Consider the following 24158-nt stretch of genomic DNA (forward strand, 5'->3'; position numbering starts at 1 on the left):
TCTCTCACAATCTCACCCTAATCCCTTGGATTTCTTGAGATTCTTCTATTGCAGTATTTTCTTCTTTCTTTGGCAAGTTGACTGCTCGAAATTGGGTTCCGTCATGGGAGCTTCGTCAAAACTAAAAGAAAAAAAGCAAATTTTTGAGCGATTATCATCACAAAGCAACTCAGAAACAATAAATCAACGAGATTTTAATATAATCTATCTCAAAAATAACATATTTTTTAGCCTTTTTTGAGAAAATTTGGAAGTTTAAAAAGTGATTTTTCAAGCTATGGGTCGGGATTTTTCTTGGCAAAAAAACGTGTGATTTTTGTATTAATAATAACATAAAACAGTGAAAAAATAACACGGAAACTAAAACTCTCAAACCAATTTTCGTTTTACATCAATGAAACAATATCAATTTAAAGAAAGATTAAAACTTTCATAATATGAACCTTATATTTCGTAACAATACATTCATAAACGAAATTCTTTCACTGTAGGAAATGATTTCAAATAATTTCTTGTGTCAATAGGTAACTAAAAGTTTGTTTCTCAAAAGCCTCAAAGCAATTTAAGGTTTCAATATATCGATTGAAATTTTTTTGAGAAACAAGCTTTCATGTAATTAAACCAAAAAATTTGAAAAAAATTTAAACTTTCATGTAATTAAACTCAAAATTTCAGATTCGATATTTTCTTTGAATATTCAATAAAAATATGCATATGATATATGATTAAAAAACTCTCATCACATAAAATAAAAACTCCAAGGTTTTCAAGATCAATTGCAAAAAATTCCAAACGAAATATTATCATGAACTTTGATACCAAATGAAGAAAATAATTTTCAACCATTAGATATGTGAAAAGTTGTTATTTAGTAATTTTGAATGTTTGTTAAAATTATATTATGTTTTGCAGATTGAGACAATTATATTCGATTTCACTTTTTTTTATTAATTTCATTGCATTTCTTTGTTATTTTTTTTATGGGGAAGATTATACTTACAACATATTTTTGTTTACAACCTTTTACAACCATATTTTAACCGTTTATTTTTGTCAATCAACGATTATTATTTTCGCAAATCAAACTCATTAATTAATATTTAATTTGCAATGAATGATAACCGTTGGTTGACGGAAATTAACGGTTAAGATATGATTGTAAAATGCTGTAAACAAAAATAGGTTGTAAGTATAACCTTTTTCTTTTTAATTGACTCTTGTAATTTTGAATGTTTGTTAAAATTCATATATTTTTTAAAATCTTATAAATCCATATTGTCCTTTCAAATCTTATAAATTCTATTAAAATCCTTTAAAATCCAATCTTATGAATTCTTGATTGTAAAAAAAGTCTTTAAAGTCTCTCCAATTCTAAATAGTCTTTTAAAATCTATAAGATTTTTTAGCTCAAAAAAATCTTTTAAAATCTTAATCCAACACACCCCTAAATTAAAACGAAGTTCACGGTCTTTTCATACTCGTTTTCGCTACTATTACTTTAATATATTATTTTTCTTATTATTTTTCTGTTCCTTGTCTTCGGGGATGGTGTATAATGACTTAGAAAAGCACAGATGAAACAGGAAGAGAAAGCTTCGAAGCGAGAAAAAATACTATCATGAAGAAAGCCATATCTGTGAATGTCACGATCTTGAAGAAAAGGCGAGGAAACATGGTAGAAATTTGGGTAACTTTTATGGCCGGCTAAATTTTCTGAACCGGTTGGTCACCGATTTTAATGAAACTCGGTCAATTCAACCCGATTCACACTAGTTCATTAACATGTCCGATCTGATATGTTACCCGGACCGGTGACATGCTGATTTATTGGTTTTCGGTTCGAATTGGCCGGTCCGGTCCGATTTTGTAACACTGAGAGAGACATCATTTATGGATAGCATTGGATGGATGACATACAATTTTAAGAGACTTAATTAGGGATATAAATGGATAGGATGATATATTAGGAGCTTACACCCTGATCTGTCTTTGATCATATTTAGTATGATTCGTTTTAAAAATAATATAGATTTGAGTTTATTAAAAGACTTCTTTAAAAATTAGTCTAAAAATTTATTTTAAAAGGTTTGGCTTGCCTTGGGGCTTGATTTTTATTTTTTAATAACATAATATCTTATTAAAAAATATCTTTTCTATTTCTCCCCCTATTAATTTGGTTTTAAGGGAATATGACTATGTTATATTAGGAATCTATGAACGCAATCATTTTCTTGCCATCTTTTTTCCTATTTAATATAAGTATAAGAAATCACGTGGTCGTAATTTTTTTCTTTTTATTGAGTGAAATTATGTAATACATGGGAGAGTGAATATATATTTTTGTTTTAAAATTTAATTGAATCTTCTGCATTCTTGTTATTATTATTATTTTATTTCCAACAACGTAAATTAAATTTTCAATATTTTGGGAATGTCGCGAATGTAAAATTGTGAACGGAGAAGGAGAAAGAATTGGAATGAGAATAAAAAGGGTTTATTGGAATGAGAATAATCCCTTTTCTTAGGACAATAGGTAAGTCATCAGAAGCAGATGCAATGGGTAAGTCATCAGAGATATCAGAAGAAATAAGTAAATCATAAGAGGCAATAATATTAGAATTAGAAACAGAAGATTCAGGACTTACCAGTGGTTCAGACAATTGAGGTTGCTGTTGAGACATTATGAGTTGTTTCTTCCTCAGATATACCAATTTAGATGTCAAAATCTTTCGTATCAAATGCTTAAAAAAAAAAAAAAAAGGTTTAGGTTCCTACGTCATTTTTGCAATCCAACTAAATGTTTTGTAATCTTGTTTGTTTGCGCGGAGAGTTTTGATTCAATTCCTGAATCAGTTGAGATCCAAAAATTTAAATTGATTCCATTTTGAAACTAATTTTAAAAAATAATTCTTTTGGTTCCTTTATAATACAATTTTTTTCCCACGTCTTTATATTTAGACTTTAAAAGATAAAAAACATCTTAACTAATGACTTCAAAATTTTACCCACAATATGTCATCTTAGTCAAGTTTTATAGTAGATAATATGGATTCAATCTTCTTTAGAAGTATATATAAAAAAAGTAGTAACAAATGATATACGGTGTTGGAAAAAAATTAATTTTTAGAGACTGATTCATATTAAAATAGAATAAAGCATAGAACATGTTAATTTCTTATAATCACATTAAGCAAGAAATTGAAAAATAGTTTTTTTTTTTAAAATTATTTGATGGAATGTTTTCATCTATTTCCACCTAATAAATTACAATTTACATAAAATAGATTTTATAAAAAAAATAAGAGTAAATACTCTTTTTGGTCCCTAACAAAAAATACGGTCCCACTTTAGTCCCTTACAAAAAAAAATTAGTCAGTTGGTCTCTAACAAATTCAAAGTGGACCCATTTAGTTGAAATCGTGGTCCCTCACAATTTCAAAAAAGACCCATATTAGTCCCTCAAAAGGACTAAAATGGGTCCACTTTGAATTTGTTAGGGACCAACTGACTAATTGTTTTTTGTAAGGGACTAAAGTGGAGACCGTGTTTTTTGTTAGGAACCCAAAAAAGTATTTACTCAAAAAATAATTGTAAAAATATTCAATCTATCTCGATCATCTATTGTGGAATATTTTAATATATTTTCAAACTAGATTAAAATATTTTTTTTTTTTTGAATAATAGATTAAAATAATTTAAGATAGACTAATATATAAAATCACATTATTTTTTAATTAGTTTTAACTAGTTTTAACTTGAATAGTTAAATTTATTTTAAATTAATTCTCATTTAATTTATTTTTAATTTTAAAAAGGAGGAGAGAACATTAAAAAAACTGAACTAGAATCAATATTGAAGGATTTTTTTTTGTCTTTTATGGTACAAAAAGGAATTTTTTTGGATACATTGGGAACGAACATTACCTGTGTAGACCGTTACTAAGGAATTTTCATCTAAAAATTAGTCTTGTTAAAAATAAATTTTAAAAAATTAAATAACAATAAAATATCTTATAAATCAAGAATGACAGAGTTATTTATACTTACACTTTGATCGGGAGACAGCTGCGAAAGATGCCGCCGAAAAAGAATAAGAAGCAGAACGCAAAGCCCCAACCTTCACCCTCGTCTGCTCCGAGGTTGCATATTTCGGCCGAAAATGAGAACCGCCTCCGCCGGCTCTTGCTCAACTCGGCCCGGCCCACTCCTGCGACGGATGATACCCTAACCAAGGCTCAGAAAGCAAAGAAGCTGAAAACTGTTTACGAGAAGCTCTCTTGCGAAGGTTTCGCTAATGATCACATTGAGCTTGCTCTCTCCGCTCTCAAGGTACCCTACCCCATCCAAATGGATATTTAACCCAATCAAAACCCCCAAAAATTATTAGATTAGTTCCATTTTTTGATTTATTTATGAAAACTAATTGAAATTTTATGCATATATTGTTAAGATGGGGAACAACTGTTATTACTAATATTACTTTTGATCGTTAGATTGGTTATATTGATCAACAATTATATTTATTTTCTATATTAATGCTTTCATATTAAATATAGAGAATCATGACCATACAAAGATGAAAATAAATATAACCGTTATCAACATAATGGATTGATTGGTAGTAATACTAATTGATTATTACAATATCCTCCCTCTTTAAACATAATATATTGGTTAATAAATTCATATTTTTTATGTTTTTATCTAAAATTATTTATTACTCCTTTTAAGGTTTGAAAAAACAATTTAAAGCGTATTGACAAAGTTCATGTCGCATGAATGAAACAAAATTTCCAAAACATTTTGTACAATTTTCTTGAGCCCAAACGTCGTTTAATACGTATTATTTTCTTATTTATTATTTCTTGTCTCTCAATCTCTTTTTGATTTTGTATAAATTTATCGCAGGTAAAATCCATCTAGTTTGGTATAAAAGTGATGTTAAGGTTGAGTTATTTATTTGGAAATGTTCTTATTATATTTTAAGCTAAAATTATTCCACTCTTTTTAATTTGGACATATACCATTGATTGATAATTAATTTAAATTTTTATTTTGATGAATTTGTTTGAACATATTTTTAGTATATTTTGATGAATTAGTTTAGAATTGTATTTGATGTATTTTAATGAAAATAGATTTTTATAAAAAAATTAATAACAAAAAACCAGAAAACTGATCCAATTCAATCTGATTTATAGGTTTACATTTTTAACCAAATTGATAATATGGTATTATAATGAAAACTGATTAGATTGGATCGGTTGACTTTTTTCCTCAATGCCGCTCTAATCCAATCTGTGAACACCTTTGTCTTCCAGTTGCTCCTCTCCTTAAATGCCTGGTTACATTATGCCATTTAAATTTTTGTGGATATTTTAAATTTGTTCTCTATTTCATTGTAATTTGTAGGAAGGTGCTACATTTGAATCTGCTCTTGATTGGTTATGCTTGAATTTGCCCGGGAATGAACTTCCACTGAAGTTTTCTAGTGGGACTTCTTTTCATTATAGTGAAGGTATTTTTGTATTACCCTTGATTATATAATAATGTTTGGTTAGCTTTAAGTTCATAAACTGTTCGGTATTTCGGAAATTAATTTATATATGTATATATATATATATATATATATTGCTTTGTTAGTGGGTTCTGTTGGTGTTATATCAAATCAACGGGACAATTCAACTCCTTCAGTGGATCCATCTATTACAAGTAGGGATGAAGCTCCAAAATCTCCAGTTTTAATCAAGAGACAGTGGAATGACGATACTTTAGATTCTCACCAACCATCTCAAGCAGATTGGATCAGGCAATATGTGGAGCAACAGGAAGAGGTAATTTAAGCTCAAACCTCACTGCATATGAGAACCTGAAAGCATTAGGTTGCTTGTACGATTGGAAATAAGATTAACCATCAGATAGTATTCTATGATAACTGTATACAGATGGTTGGTATCCTCTTCATTTTGCATTTGCTTCTATCAGGTATTGTCTTTTGGTGTGAAGGGAGAGCCTCGTATGTAAACTTGAGGAAGTAATTAAATTTAAATTTTCTCATCACAAACGAGCACTCTCACTGACAAGCATTACCTGGAAGCGAAGAAGAACATTACTTGTTCTGTCAATCTATTGTGGGTTTCAGGTCAGACTGGGAAAAATGTGCCATGAAAGGGTTTTGCTGGGCCTGAACTGGCCTGTGACCACTTGGTTGGCATTTTATGTGCTAGAAACTGGTGGTCCTTAATTCAGCAGAGATTGACCATTTCTTGATTAAAAACAGTTTTCAACCACAACTGGAGCCCTTGTTTTGGAGTAATAACAGCAGCAGGGGTCTTGTTGATATTAGCTGGTGCCATCAAAGGGATTGATGTGCCCAGAAAAAGCTAGGATTAGGGTCAGAGTTTGGTGAACAATCCAGCACAGGGTTAAGGTTAGGTTCTAATATCATGTTAGGAAAGTGAAGGAGAGATAAAGATAGAAGTTGACGAAAAAGTGCATTTAGAGTAAAAGGCATGTCTAACATATGCCTACATCTCTATTCGAATTGACCTGTGATTGAACATTGTTTCATGTTATTTACTTGAACTGTATTATAAACATGATTTCACATTCCAGAAGACTGTGAGAACAAGTATTGTTTAATCATTTATTGTTTTCCTTTTTCCATTTTCAAGAACTTGATTGCATCATCTTTGATCTTTCACTTAACAATGGGCATTTTAGAAGAAACTGGCTGTATTCTTTCGTTTTGAAAATTTACCAACGTTGATGGGTGTGGTATTTGCAGGATGATTCTAAGACTTGGGAAGATGACATTTTTGATGGAAGTAATTCCACAAAGGAGGTATTTCTCTTTTTCTTGAAGATTAATAAATATTTGGCTGTTCATTCAACCTTAACTATTATAGTATTATTCTGGTTAGGTTATTATAAATTCAAGTTTAGGCGTGTTGTTTTACATTTCTGTTTGCAAGGTACTCATTTTGTTCTTGTTTCCTTTTTCTGTTGGGTTTTTATCATGTTTGGATATAAGTCACTTTTTGTTTTGATTTCTTATCAGTCATGTAGTTGTCTTTGTTATTACTTTCGTTATTGCAGAACTGTGGTTTATAATTACTACGGTAAGCAATTGTGAATTTCTGTGGCTATTCCTATTAGCCATTTGTTAATAATGTTGAATTGATGCAACTTCTGAGTTTGAGTGGCCTGACTGATGAAGTTGTTTTCTTCCATAGCAAACTTTTCTTGACAGTGTGATTAGCTCAGAGATTACTTGTATATAATAATAATCTTACTGGTCTCCATTTTTAAGAGGGAAGGAACGGTTTGTTGGAAAGTTTAATGTCTTCATTTTGCTTGGTCTCTATTAATTGTGTAGTGATAATACACCATTGTTTAACTCTGATGGGTTTATCTTCCCTTTTCCATCTTTATAGCCCTGTGAACCTAGGTCTTATGATGTTATAGCCAACGAGTATCTTGCTGCAAGGTTGGAAGCTACAAAAGCCAAGCAAAAAGGGGACAAGAAATGTCAGGAGCAGGCAGGCCATATAATCCGGAAACTAAAGCAAGAGTTGTCTGCTCTAGGTTAATTTGAATATCATTTTCTACTATTTTTTGTTACATTTAATTTTCTCGTGTGATCTTACAATACATTGAGCAGGATTATCAGATGACAATTTGGCCTTACAACATGAGCATGAAATTGGTTCTAAGTTTGCATCTGAGAAAGCATCCACGGGTCATGAGCCTTTTGATTGCTTTGAAGAAAAAGCTCCATGTGATGCAGAAGGTTATTCAGTCATTGTTTCACCTTCTGATGGGACCCCATTTGATGGAAGTGATGTGGAGCACCACAGCATGGAGGAAAATCTTGCTAACTCCAGCTCACCAGTTGTATGTGTTGAAAAAGATTCTGCTCAAGGAGAGGCTGTAGACATTGAGCTTGGTGGTTTCTTCATGGATGATGTGCTATCTAGTGAAATATTACCTCTTGATGTTTTGAAAATACAGAAACAAGAAAAAATTAAAAGACTATCAGAGAAGAAGAATTTGGATAAGTTAGATGGCATTTGGAAGAAGGTAAGTTTGTAGGCTACATTTTATGACTATCTTGATGAATGATGTTAAACGTAATTTCCGTTATATATTTTTGCTACGTTAGAGTTAGAAGAGAAGAAACATATTGTCAGAGACAAAGTGGGAGAGTACGAGAAAGTAGAAGAGAGAGAGATAGAAAGTTGCAGTACATTTCTATGTTATTTCTTAAAAGATGAAAAGTCACATACTGACAGAAAGAGCCTATATATTTATAGACCTCAGACAAACAGCTTCCTAAGAAAGCTAACACAAGTGCTGACTCAGCATTCAAACCACTACAGTAACTAACTAATAACAGCGATAGGACAAATACATCAAACCAGAAAATACGAATGTATGTCACAACTATTACACCCCCGCAAACTCTCGGTCTTTGGTTTATCTGCAAGTGATCCAAAACAGTTTGTTTCAAAGATCTTCAAACCGAGTTGCTGAAAGCGCCTTTGTGAAGGTATAACAATCTGATCTTGGGCTTGAACATGACACACTTGTAGAGTTTGATCAAGGACTTTTTCCTAGACAAAAAATAAATCAAGCTCCACATTTTTTGTCCTATTGTGTAAAACAGGATTATGGGCCGAAGCAATAGTGCTTAGAATCATGGAGTAAGGTCTGAACCCAAAGAAGTTTCGAGGCATTGGCAGTAAGGCTTTGATATTCTGCGCTTGAACGACAGAACGAGCAACAAGAGTGTGCTTCTTTGACCACCATGATATGAGATTAGGACCAAGAAAGATACAAGCACTTGATGTTGACCTTCTATCATCTAGGTCACTAGCTCAGTCAGCGTCACAATAGGCTATTAAGGCTAGAGGTCTTGAGTTATTTGCTGTCCAAAGCAAAAGATAATGGGATATGGTTCCCTTTAGATCTTCAAGATTCCTCTTTACAATCTTCCAATGTTCCTTTAAGGGCTGTTACATAAATTGACAAGCTTTGTTCACAGAGTAACTGATCTCAGGTCTAGTTAATGTAGCATATTGAAGAGCCCCAGCAATAGACCTGTAATATGTAGGATCAGAATAGTAATTTGCTCCAAGTTTGGACAGCCTACATCTAGTAGGCATAGGAGCGGAAATACCTTTGGTTTATAGCTTGTTTGCTCTTGAGAGAAGGTCCCAAATATACTTTGACTGAGAGAGAAACAGAGAACCAGAGGGAAGATGCCTCACTTCAAGTCCAAGAAAATAATCAAGATTCCCTAATTGTTTAAGAGCAAATTGAGAATGGAGTTGATGTATCAATTGCTTAATCAAAGAGGAGTTATTTCCTGTAACTATAATATCATCAACATAAAACAAAACAAAAGTACAAGAGGTGGCAGTTTTATGAATGAAAAGAGAGGGATCACACTTGCTGGGTGTGAACCCCAAAGTGATAAGGGAGTTGCCAAGTTTCTCAAGCCAAGCCCTTGGTGCTTGCTTGAGTACATAGAGAGCTTTGTGAAGCTTGCAAACTAAAGATTTATTGGATGACTCAAAACCTGGTGCTTGTTGCAAGTAAACCTCCTCCTTTATCTTTCCTTTGAGGAAAGCATTATTAACATCTAATTGTTGTAATGTCCAGCCATAGGTTAGAGCCAAAGTGAGAAGAACTCGAATTGTTATAGGCTTACCGAGAGGTGAGAAAGTTTCAGTGAAGTCAAAGCCTGCTTGTTGATGAAAACCTTTGACTACTAATGTAGCCTTATATTTATTTATGGAACCATCTGGTTATTCTTTGATTTTAAAGACCCTTTTATAGCCAATTGCTTTTCGATCAGGAGGTAAAGACCATGTGTTGTTAGACAGAAGAACTGTATAGTTTGCTGCCATTGAGGGACACCAAGAGCCTGTTTGACTGAAGTAGCTTCCAATTAGGCTAAGAAAATAGAGGGTTGTTAAGCTGTTTTGGACCTAGTGATAGTGGTATGAGTTGGATAAGGAGGGCTATAGGGGGATGAGGGTTGATATTCTGTACTTGAGGAAAGGTGTGAGGATGAAGAGGATTTAAATGACTTAGAATGAGGAGGACTGGGAGAAGGGGAATAGTTTGAGACATTTGGGGAGTTACTATTAAGCGTAGGGTTGTTATGAGGAGTAGGAGAAAAGCTTGAGAAGGAACTTGGGACTGACTTGAAGTCTGAGTGGTAGGAGGATTGTGAGAACTATTATTAGGGGTGGATTGGGAATTTGATGAACAAAGAGACGTAGGCAAGGAAGTAGATAAAGAAGGAACAAGAGGTATAACAAAAGTAGCAGGAGAAGAAGAAGGTGAAGGTTCGGAATTAAAAAGCAGAGAATAAAGGAAACGAAGCTCATTAAAAAAAATATCTTTGGAAATGTAAAGATTTCCCTCAGGATTGAAGCATTTATATCCTTTATGATCAAGTGAGTATCCTAAAAAAAGACATTCCCTTGAGTGAAAATCAAGTTTGTGAGTGTTAAATGGTCTTAAGAAAGGATAACAATCACAACCAAATAGCCTCAAGAGTTTGTATCAAGGGGTTCAATTATATAGTTTAGTGTAAGGAACTTCAAAATTGAGAGCAGCGGTGGGTAGATGGTTTGTAAGGTACATAGATGATAGGTTGGCATGATTCCAAAATTTTAAGGGTAATGAGGCATGTGCTAAGAGAGTTAAGCCCATATCAATAGCTTGTCTATGTTTTCTCTGCACTAAACTATTTAGATGATGGGTGTGGGGGCAAATAATTCTATGAATGATATCTAAGTCTTTTTGTAATTGAGTAAAGCAGTAATACTCACCTCCCCTATTTGTTTGCAAGGCCTTACTATTACATTTAAATTGGATAAGATCCATACTACATAACTATTTGAATATGGTTAAGGTCTTAGACTTGGATTTTAAAAGATACATCCATGTAAAGCATGAATAAGCATCAACAAAGGTGACATAATAAGTAAAGCAAAGTGTAGAATTAACAGGAGCAAGTCCCTAACGATTATTGAATACAAGATCAAAAGGTGCACTGTAAACAATAGTGGAAGATGTTGAAGCAACACAAAAGTCAAGAGCAATTTTAGTAACAAAATTGATATTACAAGAGTTGAGTACATTTCTAAGGGCCTCATGATGTGGATGGCCAATTCTATAGTGCCAAAGTGAATATGTTGTAGGGAGTACATCGTTTGTTTTGTCTATAGAATTTGAAAGAGTATTACAAGAGACATTGTTGGAATTGGAAAAATTATTTGATATCATAAAACGTAAAGCTACAATATTATGAGCAGAAAAAGAGGATGGGGGACATCTTAGTGGTTGAAGAAGACCCTTGATGCAAATGGAGAGCATGAAACCGGTAGAGGCCATCACTGCCCAAAGATCCTTTCGACAAGACTTTATGAGTGACCTATGATTTAACACGAGTATGGATGGAATTCATAATCCCTAGCAAATTGGCTAACACTCATTAGATTCTGTGTAATTGATGGGACAAGAAGAAAATTGTTTAGAAATAAAGGAGTGTGGGGTTCAAGAGGTGAATGGAAACAATTGGAACCTATTACAAAGATAGACAAACCTTGTCCTTTACCAATCAGCACTTGGTCAGCTCCAAAAAGTTCCATGCTTTGTCGAAGATTGGTTGGATTAGGTGTCACATAGTGTGCCGCGCTAGAATCTGGGAACCATTCTAGTGCAGGAAGGGAAGATTAAGATAAAGATGGTTGAGCAGCTGCTACTAAGGCTTGAAGACTTTTTGTGACTGGAAGCCTTGAGAACTTGACCTTTAATACTTTAGATGTCGTCCATGTATGTTTTTAACTGGAAGAGCAAAGATAGGTGGTTGTGGTGGTTGTGTTTGTATTGGTTCTTGCAGAGGAGAAGATGGAAGGATGGAGTGTTCATTAAACCTGTACCAACATGTACTTACTTGATGCCCAAACTTGCGACAAAATTGGCATTGCAGGGAGGAAGAAGATCTTGCATTTTCATGCCCTCAGCCTTAACAACCACCTCTAAACCTTCCATGTACTCGAAAGCCACCACCAGGTGTGGTATTTGTGTTACCTTGAGCGCTTTGTGCTTGAGCAGTAAAGGCAGAGGCAATAGAGAGCCTAGTTTCTCCATTTGTGCAAGGCCTTGCTTGCTTTGTTCAGAGGTACCAAAAACAGAGGCTAACAAAGATGGAAGCCACGAAGGAGAGAAGAGGATGAGGTTGCACTCTGTATTTGGGAATAAGATTCATTTGTAACGTTGATTGACATAACATTAGAGATTGTGACACTACGATGCTTTTCTAATCTCGCTTCTTGTGCTAGCAATTCTGGTTCAAGATCTTCAAGAGAAACAATATCCTTTTGACAATGAACAATGGTTATGGATCGTATTAATCTGGCAAACCATCGAGCACTAGATCAATCAATTCTTGATTAAAGATATGATCTTTGATTGCTAATACTACGAGAGATTTGGCTTTGTGGAGGTATTTTGCTATTGTTTGTCCTTCTTTGCGAATGTTTCGAAAATTTAAACGCAGATGTCGAGCCTTAGCTTGCATCATACCATGAAAGTGTTTGTGTATCTTCTCCCAGGTTTGGTATGAGTGAACTACTCCAAGGATTTTATGAACGATTTGTTTTGAGAGCGTCAATTGAAGCCAAAAGAGAAGCGATTAGAGCTGGCAAAATGGGCTCAGCCCGCCCTGCCTGTCAAACGAGGCGGGGAGGGCTGAGTTTTTCAACTCGCCAGCCCGCCAAGCCTACCAGCCTGCCAAGCCGAGTGGGGCTAGCCTGCCAATACATTCCTATTGCGAGAACCAACAACGACTCTACATCCCGTGTGCATCCCTCACGGTTCCTGAAGAGTGTCTTCAAAATCAAGCAAAACCCCAACTCAGAAAAACAAAAACAAAAATAAAAAACCAATCTTTTTTCGAGGCTTCTCTCATAAACAAGATCTACTTTTGCACTCACATACAGATAAACCAAAACAGCTCCAAAATGACAATGATCAAGGAAAAATAAATAAACAATTAAATAAAAACAAGGCTCTGGACTTTGGTGTGGTCGTATTATTATTCCTTCACAAGCAAAGTTTAGAGAGATAACAGAAGAGAGAAGATAATGCATGTGTGTTTGTGGAAAAGAAAAGGTGTACGAGAGAAGGAGGTACAGAGAGATCGAGGGTCAATGGCAGAGAGAGAGATTATTATCAAAAAAGGGAAAGAGAGAAAAATAAATAAATAAATAAATAAAAATAAATAAAAAGGGGAAGAGAGAAAAAATAGGCGGGGCGGGGCGGGGCGGGGCAGGCTGACTCTTGTGTAGGCAGGTTGATGGCAGGGCGGGCAGCCCGCTTTTCCACCTCTGGAAGCAATTGATCTTGTCATTCCCATTCTGAATATGCAGAATTGACTTGTTGATTAACACAATCCTCCTCAGTCACAGATTGTGTTGGAATATTAGGATTGACAAGAAAATGATGCAGATCATGAGATTTGATTACCAGTTCAATGATCTGCTTCCACAACAAAAAATTCGATTATGTAAGCTTCACTGAGATCTGATGCTGGAAGAGCATCGAAGTCTTGTTCTCCATTGCAGAAGGTGTTACAACGGTAGACATATATGGACAAGATGGATCAGGCCCTCAGAAAGAGAGCTTTGATACCATCAGAGAGAAAGTGGGAAAATGTGAGTAAGTAGAAGAAAGAGAGATAGAAAGTTGCAGTACATTTTTATGTTATTTTTGAAAAGATGAAAAGTCACATTCTGACAGCGATAGGACAAATACAAATGTTTGTTACAACTATTAAATTGCTTTGGTTGGTCATTGATGGATATGAAAATGTTTTATGCCTTGTTGAAACGATATCAAGGAATGTGGAAGGAAAATTTTCATTGATGTATCATGGATTTGCTTATGTTGTTTACTTTCTTGCAGTTTTTTTTTTAAAACGTTTTTCAAGTTTTGCAAAATAATAAATGCCACCAAACCTGTATTTGAATTCGAAGCACTCAAATTGGGATAAGATTAGGCGTTTGACTTCTATTTGGTGTAAAGCATATGGCCTTTTTATCATGGTTTCACTAACAGATATGGTGAGGGATCGGGCAGCTTTGCTCCGTTGATTTTCTCCGTTCTTTGTACTTTTGTTTAGAAGGATTCCTTATCCTCCTCTTTGTAATTGTTTCTCTGTCTCAATGAATTTCTTCTTTTATAAAAATAAGAAATTATAATGTGTCTGTCGTTTGTTTCTGAGCATTGGGTGGATAACAATGTGCATATATATCTTGCTATAGGGGGACCCTCTAAAGATTCCGAAGGCTGTTCTTCATCAACTATGCCAGAAATCAGGGTGGGAAGCACCAAAATTCATTAAAATTCTTGGCAGGGGAAAGTGTTTCTCCTATACTGTAAGCATATTGCGTAAAGCTAGTGGGAGGGGCAAGAACCGAAAAGCTGGGGGGCTGGTCACACTTCAGCTTCCAGATCAGAGTGAAATCTTTGAATCTGCTGAGGTGAATCATTCTTATGCTTGCCATCTCCGTGCTCCTGCTGAAGTATCTCTGTAATCAATTGACAGTAAAATTGGAAAATGACTTACTAGGTTATTTTTGTAGGTGCTTGAGTGGGATAACAACTTATTTTGTCAAGCACCTTCTTCTTTCCTATTATTTGCTTATGAAGTGGGTTGCCCAGGGAATATTTTAGAGGGCCAATTAAATTGAACTTTGTACTTTTGGATGCCAATATTTATAAGCATATTGGTCATGATGTTTCATTTGCTGTAGGCTATTTTTTTGAATGAAGCACAAGAAATTTCAAACATATATAATTATGCTAGTATTTGTGAGTGTCAGAGAAAGAGAGAGCAAAGGAAGGTAGATAAAACATCCTGTTTAGTCGTCTAACCATCAATATAAAACTAACACAATGTGAAGCCCTCAGTACTATAAAACTCTTAACAAATGTTAGTACATAACCTTCTCAAATATGTGTATTATCCCCTAACCCTAACCATGTACTGTCATAGTTGCATAAAGAGCACTCATCAATAAGGCTTTATCCCATTTACTTCTACAAAAGCCCGAATAGCTTATCTATCAAAATTGCTTCAAGTTTTAGGGCAGACATGCATATCCCAAAAATCTGGAGGAGCCTACTCCAAATTTAGCAGTTCCAGCAAGATCACATGCATGTTTAGAGATCCAGGTCGAGTGGACTGGATTTCATGGGCATTTCGTTTAAATTTTTCTTAACCTATCAAAGAGAAATGGTGAATTCATTTATTAAGCTTGAACCACCAATGTTGGAAAGCTTGTGGAAATAAAAACAGAGCTTAAGATCTTTTGTTGAATAACCGAGATTAGTTACTGTAGAAAATAGAAATAGGAGCTTATATTATAGTGTACTATAGCTGTACTCTTGTACTGCATTCTATTATACTTTGTATGACATAGTTTTTGTGAGTAATTCACACGTGGCTTAACTTGTAATGTCATAGTAATTCACATATATTACTTGTATGAACCTAGCTGTCAGTTTAATTGTCGGCTAACTACCTAACTGTGATGCAGTTAGATGAGTCAGAACTTGTTAGGAGAATTGGATCCCGTTCTAACTATAAGTGTAACAGAACCTAACATGTTCCTTCAACCACTGTTAGCAACTCTACTAGTTTGATATTAAATTGCCTTTCTTTCTAGGGAGCTTGCCAATTACCTGGCTTGGTTGCTTAAAGAGTGTCAAGCTTAGTTTGCTGAATACGTCATTCTTTATTGCCTGAAATAGTCCCTACAAGTGTGTTTGGGATATTCAGCACGATTATTCAACAGTTTGTCATGATTGACAATAAGGCTTATCAAATAGTCCTGAAACGTACTTGGTGTCCCTTTAGCTAAGGCTTTTGGGCAGCATAGTCTACTTACTAATATAAATAAAAATGGGGGCTTGCGGTGATATTCACTTACTCATTACATAAAACAGTGTTCTTTGTTATCATTTTTTTTCCGGCCAGTCCGGTGTGGTTTTTTCAACCATGGCTACAAGTCGTTAAAGATGTTGTATCAATTTGGGGGAGGGATTTAAAATTTCACAATCTCGGACCAGGCCCTAATGTGCCCAAATTTCTCTCTTTTGGCATAAATGTCATATATATATTTTTAATTTTTTTTTTCTTTTTTTTTTTCTCAATCTTTTTGTACTTTTCATTTGGATTCTTCTACCACCGATCCCAACTAGTTTGGGATAAAGGTGTTGTTGTTGTTGATATTGATGTTGTTGGCATAAACGTCATATCCTTTGTCTGAATGGCTTGCAGTATATTTTGCTTGCATATTTTGGCTTAAGCGTAGTTCTTCATGACTCAAATAGAAAAGTGTTGGAGAATGTCACCGGTGCATTAGTTCTGAGCTTCTGTTTCTAAGTAACAGAATTAGTTAGTTTAGTCTGTTCTGCTTATATCAGAGTTTGTTGTTGCAGACTTACAAATACCCTAGGATTCAATTAAGACAGACAGTTGTCTCCGACTGTTTTACCTGACTATAACTATGAGAACTCTATCTTGAATTTGTTTAATGAATAGAAATTGCACATATTTCAGAGAACACTCTTGGCTTGTCTCTCTACATTTTATCAGTTTCCTTCACTTTCTCACCGAAATATGAAAGCTAAGAAAAAGTAATTAGGGTAGTTGATCATTGCATATCTATGTAAAATCTTCTGAACAACGCTTCAGATCTTTATACCTTTTTCTAAGGTGCAGTATGAGTTCAGTCCATGCATGCTAGTTTTGTCATTTATGTTAAAATGATATGGGAGCAAATTCTGGTTTCCTGTCCATACAATTTTTACAGTTTTTACTTGATTGCAGGATGCACAGAATAAAGTGGCAGCATATGCATTGTTCCAACTGTTTCCTGATATCCCAGTTCATCTCCCAATTACAGAGCCTTATGCTTCACTTGTTATGAAGTGGATGGAAGGTCATCTTTTTTACTTATTTATAAATTTTATTAAATGAAAACTTTGATTTCTGCCATTCTTTACTGCAGCTGTCTTGTTATCGGTGTAAATCCTTTAACCCTTTATATATGAAATTAGAAAATGACATTTCAAAACTTACAGGGGAATCATTAACCAGGCTAGAAGACAATGAGGAAGAGCATAGGTCTGACTTTGTGGATTCATTATTAAATGGTGATGGTTCTGGTGCAATTGCATCTGTTGATGTCACAGATTATAAGTTTCCAGAGCACTTTGATAGACTTTATGAAAATAAAAGTTCAATACTTGCCAGTCATCAGCCATATGCCCAGAGTAGGTTCATCCCCTTATTTGGAATTTCTTAATTCCTTTTATTTTTTTTTTGTGGTGATGTTTTTTGAAATCCTCCTGTCTTATCTTGGGCAAAATATTTCTTGCAAGGATGAAAATATTATGATTTATGATTTTGTAACGAAGCCCATAAAAACATACAAAAGGCGCGCTAGTAGAGTATCAAAGGTTTAGCCAAGGAATGACGTGGCAGAGGCTGTTATTGACGTGGCACTCAATAGCGATGGAGGGTAACAATATTGTAGTTGGTTAGAGTGGTGTGTGGGAAGTGTGAGGTGTGTGGGGGGGACCTTATGAGGAACGGTTTGGGTAGTGTGGAGGGTATTCAGGAAGTAAGGAGTGAGTAGAGGAGAGAACTAAGACACTCTCGAAATTGTCTTAGAGTGTTGGTATCACCATTTGAGAGTGTGTCTCTGTACTAATTGTGGAGTTGTTGTTATACGTATATCCCACACTTGATTAAATTCCATTACAAGTTGTTGTGTGCTGTATTATTGCGCTGCTGGTATTTGTTTCGTAATTTTCTTGCAGGATCCTTACAATTGGTATTAGAGCTCCCGATGCTGGGAGCTTTGAATGGTACTGACTAGGCTAATGGAGAATCGTTTGGCTGCAATGGAGGAACGTCTGGCACAGTGGCTTAATGCCAGCGAGGAACGTGCTCGTCGTGCAGAGGAAAGTATGGAATCTCGCTTTCGTCAATCGGAAGCAGCGCAAGAGGAATTGCGCAGGTTGTTCCGTGGGGCAATTTTGGATCGCGATGGTAATGGGGACGTCAATGGTGGTGGAAATGGTGGAAGTGGAACAGGTGGTGGAGTTGGAAACGGCGGAACAGGTACTGCAAATGGAGGGGTGGAAATGCAAGGAAGAAGATTGGAATTACTGTTATTTGATGGAACTGATGCTTACAGATGGGTTCATCGAGTTGAACGCTATTTCTCCATTAATGGCATTCCGGAAGAAGACAAGCTGGCATCTGTTTTAATTGTGTTGGAAGGGAAGGCGCTCAATTGGTTTCAATGGTGGGAAAGTCAAAATCCGGGGGCTACCTGGGTTCAATTCAGAGCTCATGTTCTTCGTCGTTTTCAGGGCATGGATGCGAATTGCACATTTGCACCTTTGCTGAAGCTGAAACAGACGGGTAGCGTGAAAGAGTACAGGGAGGAGTTTGAAAAAATAGCTGGGCCTTTGGGCTATCCGGATGGTAACATGTTGAGGGATATTTGGCTTAATGGGCTGCGTGAAGAAATTGTAGTGGAGCTGAACATTCGTGGAAGGGATACCCCTTTAACGGATTTAATGGATTTGGCCCAATATATTGAAGAACGAAATGTCATCTATGCACTTGGGAGAGATGGAAGCTGGTATAACGGAAAATCTAGTAATATTGGGTCAACTTATAAGGCCCAATACTCTAGTCGGAGCCCAACAGAGACTAAAACCAATACAATCTCCAATGTGATGCGTACGACGTCAACTCCCACTTCTACCCCAAATCAGAATTCTAACCTAAGTCGTACGAGTGGTAGCACCATGAGCACGAGTAGAACCTCTTCTCGTCGGATTCCGCAGGATGTTTGGGAAGATAAGATGGCTAAGGGAGAGTGTTTCACTTGTACAGAGAAATTTTTTCGGGGACACAAGTGCAAGAACAAACAATTCCATATCTTACTGTTAGAGGAAGACGAAGGGGATCCTGACGAGTTCGAGGCAGATTGTTGAGTTGCGATGTCAGAAGTGGACGACAAAGATCTGAAATTGTCGATTCACAGTATCATGGGGCTGACGTCGAATCAAGCTCTGAAACTCTGGGGATCGATTAATGGAAGACGAGTTGTGGTTTTGGTAGATTGTGGGGCTTCGAGTAATTTCATTGGTCGGGCTGTGGTTAACGAATTGGTGCTGGAAATCGCCCCTACTCCGTGTTATACGGTAGAGGTCGGGGAGGGACATAAGATACACTGTCAAGGCGTGTGCAAAGACGTCATCCTTCAACTGCCAGGGGTGGAGGTTCGGCAAGATCTCTTCCCTTTTGATCTTGGAGGAGTGGATGTGGTCTTGGGGCTGGATTGGCTACGTACTTTGGGGGAAATCAAGGCTAACTTTCGAGAGTTGACTGTGCGGTTCGATAGAGATGGAACAGAGGTGTTAATACAGGGTGATCCCTCCCTGTCTAAATCAGTGGTATCCTTGAAGTCCATGCTTAAAACAATTCAGAGTGAAGATGAAGGGTTCCTGATTTCGCAGAAGGATATCAAGGGTCCTAGTCGTGCAGACTTCAAAGACCCTGAATGTGCTGAGTTATCCGAATTACTGATGGAGTATGCAGCTGTCCTTGAAGCGCCTACAGGGGTACCGCCTCCTAGAGTTCAAGACCACGCCATTGAGCTTTTACCCGGGGCTGTTATTCCTAATTCTCGACCTTATAAATACCCCCATCATCAAAAAAATGAAATTGAAAAAATCATTGCTGAATTGTTAGCTATGGGTCACATTCGGCCAAGCACTAGCCCCTACTCAAGTCCCATTATTCTGGTGAAGAAGAAAGATGGTGGATGGCGCGTTTGTGTAGACTACAGGGCCCTGAATAAAATTACAATTCCAAATAAATTCCCAATTCCTGCAATTGACGAACTTCTGGATGAAATAGGGGGAGCTCAGGTTTTTTCTAAACTTGATCTGAAGTCAGGCTACCACCAAATTCGTATGCGTGAAGAGGATATTCCGAAGACTGCATTTCGCACTCATGAGGGCCATTACGAGTATGTTGTGATGCCTTTGGGGGTTTGTAATGGCCCTTCTACCTTTCAGGCATTGATGAATGAGGTATTGCGGCCTTTTCTTCGTAAATTCGCTCTTGTTTTTTTTGACGATATTTTAATTTACAGTAGAGACATGCCTACGCATCTCCAGCATCTGCGAAATGTGCTCCAAGTTTTGCAGCTTCACCAGTTATTTTTAAACAAGAAAAAATGTGTTTTTGCTCAGACTCAGATTGAATACCTTGGTCATATTGTTACGGCTTTTGGGGTTAAGGCGGATCCTGCAAAAATAGAAGCTATGCTCATTTGGCCTGTTCCTAAAAATATCAAAGGGTTGCGTGGGTTCTTGGGACTTACAGGTTATTATCGCAAATTTGTTCGCGATTATGGCAAAATAGCTCGGCCTCTGACTTCATTGTTGAAAAAAGATGGGTTTCTTTGGAATGATGATGCTCAATCAGCTTTTGATTCCTTAAAGACAGCTATGACGACGGTTCCGGTGCTGGCTTTACCGGATTTTGATAAGGTGTTTGTAGTGGAAACAGATGCTTCCGGCAAGGGTATTGGCGCGGTTCTAATGCAAGATGGCAGGCCAATTGCATTTCTCAGTCGCGGTTTCTCGCCCCGGGCTTTAGTTAAGTCTGTTTATGAAAAAGAACTCATGGCTGTGGTGTTTGCTGTTACCAAATGGCGGCATTATTTGATGGGACGCCATTTTATCATTCGCACAGACCAACGCAGCTTACGCTTCTTAAACGAGCAGCGATTGCTTAATGAGGATCAGCAGAAATGGGTCTCCAAGTTGTTTGGGTTCGATTTTGAGATTTAATTTCGGCCTGGAAAGGAGAATTCTGCCGCAGACGGGTTATCCCGTCAAATGTGTTTGACTGCTATTACGCAGGTGCAGTTTTCTGGTTGGGACGATGTCCATCAAGAGCTGCAGCAGGATTACCGAATGGGAAAAATTCTGCAAGATTTATTGGTGGATGGTTCTGCTCATGACGGGTTTACTCTTCAAGGGGGCCGGCTGTTTTACAAAAATCGCTTAGTCTTGGCTAAGGGTTCTCTTTGGATTCCCAAAATTCTTCATGAATTTCATGACTCGGTAATTGGTGGGCATTCTGGTTTTTTTCGTACTTACAAGAGAATTAGTGGGTGTGTCTTTTGGGAAGGTATGCGTAGAGATATTCATGCGTATGTGTCAGCTTGTGATATTTGTCAACGCAACAAAATTCAGTCCTTAGCCCCTGCAGGTTTGCTGCAGCCTTTGCCCATTCCCACTCAAGTTTGGGATGATATAGCTATGGATTTTATTGGGGGGCTTCCTGTTTCTAATGGCTTTGATACTATATTGGTTGTGATCGATCGCCTTACCAAGTATTCTCATTTCCTTCTCCTTCGGCATCCTTTTAATCCTAAGGATGTGGCTAAGTTGTTTATTAAGGAGGTGGTGCGCTTACATGGGTTCCCTGTCTCTATTGTTTCAGATCGGGACCGATTGTTTCTTAGTTCTTTTTGGGGTGAACTTTTTCGTCAGGCTGGTACGTCCTTGAAGTTTACTTCTGCCTACCATCCGCAGTCTAATGGGCAGACAGAAGCGACTAACAAATGTGTAGAAACTTATCTTCGGTGCTTTTGTGCTCCTCAGCCGCACCACTGGTCCAAGTGGCTTCATTGGGCAGAATTTTGGCTTAATACCAAATACCATGGTTCAGCTGGTATGACGCCTTTTAAAGCTTTATATGGTCGGGACCCTCCTATACTTTTCCGTGGTGGAAATCACCCATCTAGAGTGGCTGCCGTTGACCAATTACTCCTGGATCGTGATCATGTTTTGCTTGAGTTACAGCAGAATTTGGCGAAAGCTCAAGCTCGTTATAAGAAGTTTGCTGATTTCAAACGACGCGATGTTGAGTTTCAGGTGCTTGAGCGGATTGGACTTACTGCTTACAAGTTGGAGCTTCCCTTGGACTCTAAGGTCCATCCTGTTTTTCATGCTTCCTTGTTGAAATCTGCGGTCCACCCATCTTCAGTGATTCAACCATTACCGCCTATGTTGACTGATCAATTGGAGCTTGCTGTTGTCCCTGCTGCAGTTCTGCAGTTTCGCCTCAACACTGCTGGTTTACAAGAGGTCCTAATTCAATGGGAGAATATGCCTACATTTGAGAATTCTTGGGAGTTGGCTTCCTCTATTTTGTTACATTTTCCCGAGTTTCACCTTGAGGACAAGGTGAAAGCTTTAGGGGGCAGTATTGTAACGAAGCCCATAAAAACATACAAAAGGCGCGCTAGTAGAGTATCAAAGGTTCAGCCAAGGAATGACGTGGCAGAGGCTGTTATTGACGTGGCACTCAATAGCGATGGAGGGTAACAATATTGTAGTTGGTTAGAGTGGTGTGTGGGAAGTGTGAGGTGTGTGGGGGGGACCTTATGAGGAACGGTTTGGGTAGTGTGGAGGGTATTCAGGAAGTAAGGAGTGAGTAGAGGAGAGAACTAAGACACTCTCGAAATTGTCTTAGAGTGTTGGTATCACCATTTGAGAGTGTGTCTCTGTACTAATTGTGGAGTTGTTGTTATACGTATATCCCACACTTGATTAAATTCCATTACAAGTTGTTGTGTGCTGTATTATTGCGCTGCTGGTATTTGTTTTGTAATTTTCTTGCAGGATCCTTACAGATTTCTACATACATTCATTATTGCTGTCGCTTTTCCTCTTGTAATGTGTAACTGCTTATTAGTCTTTTTATCCTTTCTTTAAGAAACATTTGGGGATATTGTAAGTGGCCAATACAACTTTTCAATCAATAATTTATGTAAATAAAAGAAAGACGTTGGTGACAAATTCAAGCACCCAATTAGGGTTCATATGGGAGAACAAGAACAAGGATAAAATTAGCAGCAGGAAGAAAGTAAAATGGGCTTTTACTAGTGCCTTGATGGTCTGTAAATGATCCCCTAAATCCTCAGCATGGGAATTGTTGTGAACTAAATCTTGCAAAAGCTTAAGAAGTGAGGTAAAGGAACAAGAATGATTTTTTATATTACTTTTTTTTAGCATGCCAGAAGGGGAGTCTTGGGACAACAGTTGGAAAAGCCACCTCTGGGAATATTTGACTGTAACATCACTAAGTAATATGATTATCATATGAATAACTGTTTCTAAAAGCTACCTAACCATATTACCACAAGATTGTTAATCTGGTAGGTAAATTGTATATTACTGCTGAATAAATCTGCTAGAGCATCCACTTCTGAGACATGAAGGATCTTTACAAACCCAAGATTCAATAAACTCTTCTATTTAGGGTAGTAATTGAATGGTGATATAACAAATAAAATTGTCCAGTAATAAAGTTCAAGTGGATGCCACTCGTGTTCCATTGATGGATAGTAAAATGCAATTATTTCTCTTTGTTGTTTTCTTTGTCATGGGATTCAGAATTTCATCATGCAGGAGAAACCTATAGCAAGGAAATGGAGAGTACCTATTTGAGACAGATGCAAGATATTAAAATGAGAAAACAAAGATACCAGGTTTGTATATGTTTTGTCTGAATTTTTATTTTGCCCTGTCACTTTTTGGAAGGTATATTAGCACTCTATATTTATTATATAATTTTTTATTTATTATAAAATGAAAACTATGTATCTGCTACGAATCTTTTTGTTGCAGATAATTTGTGTTTCAGACCCACTTCTTTTTGTTATATGCTATATATATATATATAAAATTAATCTCTATATGTAATGGGTGTATTTGTACTACCTTGTAATGAAATTCAACTCAAATATGAAGAATCAGGTGGTGAGGATTGAACTACTGACCACTTGGTTGTAAATGTTTTGATTCCCTCTCAAAAATCAACTTTCATAAAAGTTTAAGTTGTTGGATGGATGCCCAAGATTGGTTTTATATCCATTATATGCCCCATCATGCATGAGTTCTTTTGGTTTGAAGCACGAATAATGTATAGATCCATTTTACTTTGTGTTAAAATTCAACTTTAT

At 36.5% G+C, this 24158-nt stretch overlaps 1 protein-coding gene across 5 annotated transcripts in view; it reads left to right on the plus strand.

Annotated features, from left to right (window-relative positions):
• The first annotated feature begins 4061 nt into the window (after positions 1–4061).
• The window catches only part of LOC133307129 (DExH-box ATP-dependent RNA helicase DExH7, chloroplastic), a 93918-nt gene continuing 73821 nt past the window's right edge, over positions 4062–24158 (plus strand). For 2 of the 5 annotated variants that reach the window (XM_061507554.1, XM_061507555.1), the window contains exons 1-11: positions 4062–4329; positions 5413–5518; positions 5644–5834; positions 6788–6844; positions 6924–6974; positions 7437–7587; positions 7664–8082; positions 14346–14564; positions 16919–17030; positions 17173–17364; positions 23605–23684. In XM_061507554.1, the coding sequence (XP_061363538.1) occupies positions 4075–4329; positions 5413–5518; positions 5644–5834; positions 6788–6844; positions 6924–6974; positions 7437–7587; positions 7664–8082; positions 14346–14564; positions 16919–17030; positions 17173–17364; positions 23605–23684 (1833 nt within the window). In that variant the 5' untranslated portion in view covers positions 4062–4074. The remainder of the gene's footprint in view (positions 4330–5412; positions 5519–5643; positions 5835–6787; positions 6845–6923; positions 6975–7436; positions 7588–7663; positions 8083–14345; positions 14565–16918; positions 17031–17172; positions 17365–23604; positions 23685–24158) is intronic. The other 3 variants (XM_061507557.1, XM_061507558.1, XM_061507556.1) reach the window with 2 other exon arrangements.

This window comes from Gastrolobium bilobum, unplaced genomic scaffold, assembly GCF_033153095.1.
Source record: "Gastrolobium bilobum isolate Gb01-03AN ecotype WA unplaced genomic scaffold, APGP_CSIRO_Gbil_v1 utg12914, whole genome shotgun sequence".
NCBI classification, from domain to species: domain Eukaryota; kingdom Viridiplantae; phylum Streptophyta; class Magnoliopsida; order Fabales; family Fabaceae; genus Gastrolobium; species Gastrolobium bilobum.